Source organism: Centruroides sculpturatus, unplaced genomic scaffold (assembly GCF_000671375.1).
Source record: "Centruroides sculpturatus isolate CEXI.00-Female unplaced genomic scaffold, Cexi_2.0 scaffold106, whole genome shotgun sequence".
Lineage (NCBI taxonomy): Eukaryota > Metazoa > Arthropoda > Arachnida > Scorpiones > Buthidae > Centruroides > Centruroides sculpturatus.
In genome coordinates, this window is record NW_019384517.1 from 470,374 (window position 1) to 480,796 (window position 10,423).

The following is a 10,423-nucleotide window of genomic DNA, read 5'->3' on the forward strand; positions in this document are numbered from 1 at the left end:
GTTTATATAGGTGAAACAGGTCGTAAATTAGAAAAACGTATTAAAGAACATGAGGCCGCTATACGGTTAAAAAATAATAATTCACCATGGTATAATCACGTAATTCAGAATAATAATTGTAAATTAGATAAAAATAATGTACAAATATTACATAATGAAAAGAATATTTATAAGAGAAAATTTAAAGAGCATGTTAAAATAATGAAATATAATAATAAAAACAGCAATCAATTAATAAATGTATCTAACGGAATGCAAATAGATCAAAGATGGTATTCTGTAATAGAGGAAATTGACAGATGATGTCATGAAATAGAATAGTCAAAGGGGCGTGTCATTTAGAATTGTACCAACGACCGTTGAACAGAAGCCTAGAGTATGATTTATTGTAAACGGTATGTTACTTAAAAATTAAATTTTATAAGTTATATTTAATCACCATTTTAAGAATCTTGTGAAAAATGTTTTTTAAAATTTATTTTTTAAAAGGAATTTTTTAAAATTTGGAATTGTTGTGAATAATTATAGATAATGTTTTAATCTAGAATAATATTTATTATAGTAATTTAGAAATACGACCATAGACAATCAGAAAACGTTACTAAATACACTTGATATGAAAGTGCTAATGAAATGTGAATCCAAGCTGTGTACTTAAATGGTAATGAAAAACTAAAATATTAATTGTTACATTGGTAGTTTTACTCGCATAAGGTTTATTATAATATTTATATTTTGTAGTACTGAAGAGGGTTCTTTAATAGGACCGAAATGCATATACAGTGATTAAATAAAGAGAAGTAATTAGCTATCTGCTGTGTGATGGTCTACCGCTAAACCGAAAATTTATATATTTTTCGTGCGGATTTACAGAGACTTTATAATATTTATATATAAACAGCAGTCATAAGAAATTTAATTAAAAACTATATTATTCCTACCAAAAGCACTCCAGCCAAGTTTTACACGTCTGTTTATTTCCTCCTTGATGTTGCCATTCATTGATATTCTTTGTCCCAGGTAAATGTAGGCATCTACCTTTTCCAATTCCATATTATCTACAGTCAACCACCCCTATAACGCAGTAGATACGTTCCACTTTACAAGAATTTCATGTTGTAGGAAACCTTAAATACATGAGCCAATCACAACCCAGCATGTGTGCAGTTTACAGACTACGGCTGTTTGAAAAGTTTTCTTCCATAAAATTAATCGATTCTAGACTAATTTGACTCAACATTTCCAAAACACATATAATTTTTTGGGAATAATCCGTATAAACTATTCTATAAACAAAAAATTGTAGGATTACTTACTGAGTGTGCACTGTTCGACGACGCCATTGCTTAAGCTTGTTTTTGTTGTGGAGCAGTGCACCAAATGGCAGGCGCATTTTCTGATAAGTTATTTTTCTGCGAAAAATTTGATGAACTTTGGAGACATCATTAATAGAAATAATTTTAATTAATTAATAATTATCCCCTTCCGACCCACGTTCGAGTCTGACTCAAGCAAGGTTTATAGCGTTAAAAAAACCGGGTGTTTGGGCCCCCCAAAAAAATTTTTTTTTTATTTTTGGAATGTTTTTTAAGTCCCCAAATTTTTTCAAAATTTTTTTTCCTGCATGAAAAAATTTTATAGCGATTTTAATCAACCTTTAATGGCGTGCCCTTCACGCTTTATTGCTTTTTAATTGTTTTTTAATGGGAGTTTTTTATCAAATTTATTTCATCGTTCTAAAGTTGTAGTGCACCGATTTTCCTTCAGTAAAGTTATTTAAAGCTAGTTTCTGATGTCAAAAAACGACCTCCGATAGTTTTTTAATTTTTTTAATTAATAGATTTTATTATATATATGTTTAATTAATTAGGGGGGGATCGGAAATCGCAATAAAAATTATAATTTTTTAAAAATATTTAATAGCCGTTGAATAAGAAATGTTTTTTTCACAAGAAATGTATAAAATTACAGTACTGTATTAGACTTACAGTATCTAATTTATTAACTGTAAAGACGATAGTAAACTCAACTTACCCGCCTAAACTCTCCGTAACGTTTAAGTAGTTTGGCTGCTTGTCCACTTTTGGTCCAGATTTGACCAATCCTGTCGTGACACGAGTCGGCGATGACGTTTTACCGCATTTTACGAGTCCCTTTTAGCATCTTTATACGAATATGGTCACAATTTTTTCACTGCGATATACGAATCCACATTATATGAACCCGCGTTATAGGGGGTCGACTGTACTAGTAGTGTTTCTTCACATACAAAACTGTTGTACATAATTGATTCGTTTTTTGAAACCGTGTTTTCGTATTTATTTACTATTGAACACAAGACTGTTATTATTATTAAAACACTTGGCGTTTATCCACTTTATTCAGTTGATACGGGCACTTTTACACGTTTCGGGCATATAGCCCCTCATCACAAGAAATGTATAAAACATATCTTAAGTAATCATCTATAAACCAACTTCTTTACTTTTGTTTGCAATTCTTGAATCATGTCCTGGAGCTCTGAAGGGTTATCTATAATGATGGGAATGTGAGATCCAGAATTTTATTAACTAAAATTTTAATTATCTTTTTCCTTATGGTTATGTAACGAATTGGAAGAAAAAACAATCTTAGCCGGGAATGTGTAAATCTTCCTGTTATAACCATCAACATTCTATTGTCCTCGCATAACTTGCAGCTCAACTTGCACAAAAGTTTATAGTTAGCATCCAAAATTCGTCACTTGTTTAGGTCCCTGGACAACCTATAACCTTTAGCTCATAGACCATTCGATCACGTGATGGAAATTCCCCACAAACAGCTATAAAAGACCGTTCCTACCCCCTCTCGGGGGAGTCTCTTAATGAAAGCCGGACCGACAACATCGCACCGATTCTTCGAATCTGCCGACATTCCGATCTACGAACATCATTATCCGATCATTACCAAAGTCGCGAACTTTTTATAATTGTGCTCATTTGGATTAAAACCACCTTTTATTGAACAATTAAGTACCAACATGGACTTACTCGCCTAGGAACCATACAAAGAGGTATGAAAAAGTGTGTAAACTCTCTCTCAAGCTGTTAGGCGGTTTACAATGAGATTTGTGTAGTCTTTTTGTCGATTTTGTTTATTTCAATAAATTCTTATTTTTACTTGTTAAAATGGTAGACTCCTTTACTCGTTTATGTTCTTCACCTTATCGTAAACCCCAAATACTCTCCCTCCACTTGCCTGACATTTGAGCGTCCCCGACCCTAGGGACCAGCAATAAGAAAAACTGTAGCCATCTTGACAAGTGAACAGGTTTAACGACCTGTTGCCGGAAAGGGAGACCTATAATCTCCCCAACGGTTCACATATTGGGAGTGGGGTTTTGACACTAAAAATCCCTAGAATCTCAGTTATGTCATCAGCAAATTAAAGATGGGTCAGATGATCTCCCTTTCATTGTATTTATTCTCCCAGTTCATTGATTGAAAAACACTTTCTAATACATTTGTAAAAAGTTTTGGGGAGATAGTATCACCTCGTCTCACTCCCTTTTCAATTTTAATATCGTTGGTATCCGCAAAGGGTAGCTAGCACTAACTGGAATTGACCCACACACTGAACATTTTTGTGGCGATGCATAGAACCGGCTGGGTTAGCTATCCAATGTCCTACCCCACCTCCACGTGGTGCAGACTGGCAGCTTTTATCTATGGTATCATAGATACCACAGATGGAAAGACCAACAGGGAGGGCTACCTATACTCACTCACCAACCCGTCTGGCCAGCGTGGTGAGTTATGGCCAATAACCCCCAAGAGCATTTGATATCATTTGAAATATTTTAAATTGATATTATTTAATATGAATTACTTTATATGAACATTTTAGATTATGAAATGACTACCTTTCACTAATTCTACAAATATCCACTTAACTTTAACAAATAAATAATAAAATATAATTATATTATTTATATTGTTATTATTTTAGTTTATATAATATATTTTATTCTATTATTTATTTGTTAATTTATCTAATATTTTTGTTTTAAATTAAAATGTAAATGTTCAGACATTCCATCGTTAAAATGTGTGAGGGTCGTAAAAGCGCGTCGAAATTACGACTAATTACAAACTTTAACGTCAGAGAGTTTCGAAGATAGAATCGGGTCAAGAGGATGTGTTAATGACAGAACCCAGATGGGACGAAAACTTTTCGAATTGTAAAACACACGCGGCGCGATGATAAACCAGCAGAGGGGAATGTCAACAGAGGGAAAGAGCTTTGTCGAGATGCTCGCAAACAAGTGTCGGGTTGAAGCAATCGAGAAAGGGGGGGGTCTAAGAACAAAAGAGACATCTGTTAAGAACGATGTAGGTGATAAATGGCCACAAGAACATCTGGTGGACCGTTTAGGTTCAAAGATGACAGAGAAAAGGGCCATAACGGAGTAAAATACGAGTGCGAATGTCAAAAGACCGTCATCACCTCTCCGACCTTTTCCCGACCTGGATCGGTCTCGGGTTTTGCCTAGAAACAAAAAGAGTGACCAATTGGGGTAAGGGAGAGGGTGAACGGGACCAATCAAGAGGATGAGATTTGGGGAAAATCCTATAAATCCCCCGGGTCTCAAGGTCAAAGGGTGGATTGGCAGCCGAGTCTCAAGTATCCAGGATTGGCATCGGACCCAAGTATCCAGGACGCCACCACATCTGAGCTCTGTCGCATCCCTGGAGGAAGGAGACAAGATCTTGTGCGCCGGAATCACCGGACATTGTATGCAAGATCACCAGTCTACCTCGTTCAAGCCCCGGGGCATCTCCACAGCAGAGCACCAGACGTCCAGCTTATTAATTTTTGTCATACCTATTGTGTAAGTTAATCTATTGTCAAAATAAACAGTTTTCGTGTAAGACACTTGTCATCTTTGTCTCCTAGCGCCACCACCCACATGCGGTTTGACCCTAGGTTTTCCTGACGCACAATTAACGTATTGCCCCCAAATTCAGCAAACTTACAAATGTTAAATTTTTAAAATATGTTCAAATTCAGTTACACCTGAAGATGGTCTATTCTATTAGGTTGAAAACGTTAGTGTTTCATTAATAAAACATTTCTCAGCAACAGAAAGTGTTTGATGATTCATTAAGTGTTTAAAAAACTGAGTTTGATATTTGGTTACAAATATTAACATCAAACCAATAAAGAAAATATTTATTAGAGACAGTTATGTACTTAATTATAGCTTTTGTCATGTCCATGGGAAGGCTTTTGACTAAAATAAAGAAAAAAAAGTCTACACAGTTAGTAAATCATCAATCCTTAATTCTCAAGGATTGTTGTTTGTCTTTACAAACTCACAAATTTATCCAATATGGGGCTCAACTTAGTTCCTAAAATGCTCATTCGTTTGATTTGTTATCTGCTTTTTTTATTTCTTCTCCAATAAATATCTCCTCTCCTCTCTAATGCTTAGTAATGATGGCAAGAACTACAGATTTAATTGTAAAACATCAGAAATTATTGGAAGAAAATATTGACAATTCAGAATCATTTGCAGATTGGAAGGAATCATCATTAAACTTAATACTACTATCCAGTTTATAAAACCCAGGAAATTGTGTAGAACATTTTACAAAAAAAAAGGAAGGTTATTGAAAATTAAATTTACTATCTGAAATAATTTTTGTTTGATTCTTAAAAATTTTATTCTGATAGCATTTGTCCAGAAAGTGATGTTAACTGATGGTTTGTCTTTCTGTTAGTTTGAAATCCCTAAATTTCAAATAAAATGAAATTAAATTTAAAACTCATTTATCTAATTTATATTTAAATTTCCTATTATGTGTAAACATCCATGATGATGAATTGAAAAGTTTGTAAGTATTCAGGGCGTGTAATTAATTTGATTTTCCAATACTAGAAAATTAAATAGAATTTTCTAGTATTGGAAAGTTGTTAACTATCCAGAATTACCTGATGATTTTTAATTCAATGTAGTAGAATTGATTGTTTCATATTTCTTTAAACAGATATTTTTCTACCAAATTATCTGAAAATTATAATAATTGTATCTTTAGTATTGGAAAAAGTGTATGATAAATAAATTTAAATCTCACTCAATGTTTCTACTTGAACATTGAAATTAACCCAATTTGAAAAATTCTCATAATCCCAATAAAAAATTGGAAAACCTAAAATTAAATACAAATTTTCTAGTTATCAAATACAAATTGGTGAAGACTTAAATTGTTAAAAAGCATAATAGTATAAATGGATGACCAGCAAAACAAAAATTTTAAGTATTTTTACCAGAAAGCATTCAATAGAAGTTAGCTGATATATTTGTTAAACATGAATAAATGAAAAATTTTAAATTTGTGTACAAAGAAATGATAAATAGAAGAGCATGGCAATAACAATAATGCTCCTATTAGAATTTGCAGATGGTTGGTGAAAGAAATCAAAAATTATTTTTTTAATAGTATTCTGAGGTTTTTTATTTATTTAATTACATTTAAACTAATTTATATGTTACTTTAAAAACTGAACTATAGATGTCAAATTTTTCTTATATATAGAAAAATTTTTCCTTATATTTACAATTATTTAAGAATGTGAATTTTTTATATTAATATATAGAATTATGGTGTTAAAGATTTGCAAATTAAGATATTTGAAGGTACAGCACATCAATTGCATATTTTTTTAAATATGACTTGAGTACTGAAAGTGTTTTAGTTTATGGATAATATTAACAGATAAATCTGTAAGGTAAAAATAAATATTTTAAAGAAGGTATTTTATCTCTGAAAATTGAGAAAAAATAATAATGATCTATTAATTTCCCACCAATATTTTGAATTTTTATTTCACTTAAATTTGATCATAGAATTATAAGTGAGATAAAGGAATCAATTTTCAAAATCAGATGTTTTCTGTATTATCTTTATATNTTTTGTGTTTTAAATGGCTTTAAGATTTGAGAATCTTTCTCTAGAATAGTAGTGTTGGATTTGCATATTTATACTGCTAAGATTACTAAAATATTATTTGGTAATTTATTTAAAAGATCTAATAGATTAAATTTCCATTTTAAATTAATAGAAAACATTTTAATAAAACAGAGATGTCATTTTTTATGTTTTATGTAAATAAGATTTAATAACTTTTTCCAGTTGGTATTTTAATATTTTGCTCCCGAACTGGGGTTCCTAACCTTTTTTGTTCCATAGACCTCTTTGCCAGTCAGGTGAAGGCCATGGATCCCTTCTCAGAAAAATATTTTTAAATGCAAAACATAAAATTTGAAGGAATACAGTTTTCTTGAAATACAGCAACTAAAATAAAAAAACAATGATTTTTTTCTTCACACATTAAATAATAATAATAATAATATAATATAGTTAAAATACAGGAAAGCTAAAGTTTTGTTTATTTTTAATCAGAACATCAAACTGTGGTGTGGTGTATTTAACAAGGCAACACACTTCATGTTGGACATTAATTGATTTTGACTTTTTGTTTTCATTGTAACAAGTGTTAAAATCCTGATTCTCAAAGATGGATTGTTGCAAATGGAAGCAAAGCTTCCATAATTCATTTTACAAGACAAGGATAGGCTTTTTTTAGGGAACACTCAGAATTCTCCAAAGCTTTTTGAGTTAAACTCCAACAGAAATAAGTTTTTTGTCTTAAGATCAATAAGCTTATTTTTGGTTAAGTCAGCATTTTTGATAGTTTATATCAGAAAGAAAAGGATTATGGATCCATGGTTCAATTTTCATGCCAATTTTAGAGAAATGCAACAACTATACCATGATATAAAAATAGCTGTTATTTTTATTGGTGACCACATATACAGCTAATACTACTGTCATTTATTGCATAAATTCATAACTGAAGGAAATGTTAGATTTAAGTAAGAGGTTAGGGAGAATAAAGATAATGAGTTAATTTTTCCAATCTAAGCTCATGGACCATGTAAAATCTTATCATGGAACCCTGGTAAGAACCACTGCTCTAGAAAGTATTGTTTACTTATATTGAATAGCTGGAAGATCATACCTAGTTTCAACTAAGAATTAAGAGGTGGACAGAAAGTAAATGGATTAAGTTTTGCAACTTATACTGTAATTCTTGTGTAACAGAACAATTCTTACAGCCATTCTTCAGCTAATAACTATTGTGAAGATGTACTAGTTATTTGCTGGTTTTGTTGCTATGTTATGTATTTGAACAAATGTTTTTATATGCATGGTCTATGAGAGATTTTTCAGAGGTGGATGCAACTTTTTGGCTGATAAGTCTCTAAATCTGGCAGAAGGAATGGTTGTTTTTGGCAGGGACATTTTGTTGTATTTTGCCAAAAAGTACTCAATACCATGTGCTTGTGGGACATTTGGAGGGTGGTTTTATTGGATGTGTATTCAATGCATTTGCTGTCTAAGAAGGCAGTTACAATTTTCATATAATGCAGTGTAACTAAATCTGACCAGATGATAATGATACTCCTGGAATAGTGTTTATCAATTAAGGGAGGTAGTCATTTTTCAGACATTCCTCCATATAAATCTGAGCAGTAATGGTATGTTGCAAACAAAAGCATCTGAAATGTTCCCAGAGGTGTCCAAATGAGGCATTTTGTGTAGAATTTTTCTTTAGGTTGGACTTTTCTTTGTAAGCAGTATCCTGAGGATTCATAGCATGGCAATATTACTTTGGATGTTTCTAGGGTCAAATGGGCAATAAGTCTTGTCATCAATAATGAGATACTTCCTCAGACTTATTTCATAAGCTTTTTTGCAGCTTCTTTTTGCTCTTTCCACTTGTACTTTATATATTTTGGTGCAGTTTGCTTATGTCCCTTGATCCTCAATTTCTTGACTTTATCATGTAAAATTGTCTTTGGTAATGATAATTTTGATGATACAATTCTGATAGAAATTGATGGAGCCTGTTGATACAATTTTTTACTCAGTTCACAACTTTCAGAGTGGATTGAAAGATGGAGCAACCAGGAAATGGATTGTAATTGTCTTGTCCCATTTCTTCATACCTTTACAAAATGGCATACAAAGTGCTTTTTCTCATACCTTGTTCCATAAAATGGGCAATAATTTTCTTCTTACTGTGTCCTGATGTATTTTCATTGTACTGAATGACACTTTTGTCAAGGAGCTTGTTCGCTCATCTTTTTCCCATGTTGTTTCATTGGCAAAATAGAACTTTTATTTTGTATGAGACAAAACATGTCACAGCATAAATCAATTATCTTCACTTGCATGTGCATTTCTGAATTACACAAGAGGCCTAGAATTACTTTTGTCCATATGTCATCCACGTCTTAATTCAATTATGCTATTGTTAATAAAGACATTTGTTTTAAAGCCATTTATTTCATAAATAGTTTTATGTTTTAACAAATATATTTCTTTTACATTATTAAAAGTTTCTTAGTTTATTCTTTGTTTAGGATGACTTTTAAAAGATGTTACTAAACATTATTTTTCAGGATGTTGAAAAAGGTAAATTTGTCAATACTGATCATTATGTTGTTCATTGCCCTGTTGGTTCCGATGGTAAAATGTTCCTCATGATAACTACAAAGTATGTACAATTAATTATCTTTTTAACATTTATTGGTTTATATTTTAATTATATATGTTTTGATATTCTAATTTACTGAATATTTGAAATAAGAATGTATACTAGAGATATCTCTAGTATACATTCTTCAATAGAGATCTATTAAAATTTACATACCAGATTATCGTAATGTGGAAAGACCAAATTATATTAAAAGCTGTTAGTGTAATTACTACAATTATTATAACGTAATGCAATTATTACCATATCATTTTAAGGTAAATATAATAATGGGAAAATACTTCCAATTTTTTAGAAATGGTTCTGCCAGAAGGATCTGGAATATATTCATTTTAACTATGTATTTAAGTTGGAAAAACAGTATGTTTTGGATGATATTTACAGCAGTGAATAATAATTTGTTTTGTTTAATTTAGTGATTTAGGTTTTTTTTTCCATGCTCTATTAGATATTTACATTTACATAAGTTTTAATTTTTTTTTGTTTTATATTTAGAAGAAATATTATAATATACTTTATAATAATAATAATAATAATAATAATGCAATAAAAGTGCTTTTAATACATTGTTTATCTTAAAATATGATTTAACATACACTTATACATACAAAGTTAACGTGAAAAGTAGGGTTTCTCATTTCCCGGTCTTTTGCTTGTCCCGGGATCCCGGGATAAAAGTGAACTGTTTCCCGGGATAGAATTAATTATTTTTAAGGTATACAAAATATCTTGAAATCAAATGATATAATTATTTTCCATTTTTTAAAGTAATTTTAAAGTTCTGTAACCTCCAAAATCATATTAATAATGCTGTGTA

At 31.0% G+C, this 10,423-nt stretch overlaps 1 protein-coding gene across 1 annotated transcript in view; it reads left to right on the forward strand.

The window, feature by feature from the left end:
- The window catches only part of LOC111622618 (vacuolar protein sorting-associated protein 13-like), a 435,263-nt gene that overhangs the window by 404,315 nt on the left and 20,525 nt on the right, over nt 1-10,423 (forward strand). The window contains exon 81 of the mRNA XM_023365028.1: nt 9,512-9,606. Coding sequence (XP_023220796.1) covers nt 9,512-9,606 — 95 coding nt within the window. The remainder of the gene's footprint in view (nt 1-9,511; nt 9,607-10,423) is intronic.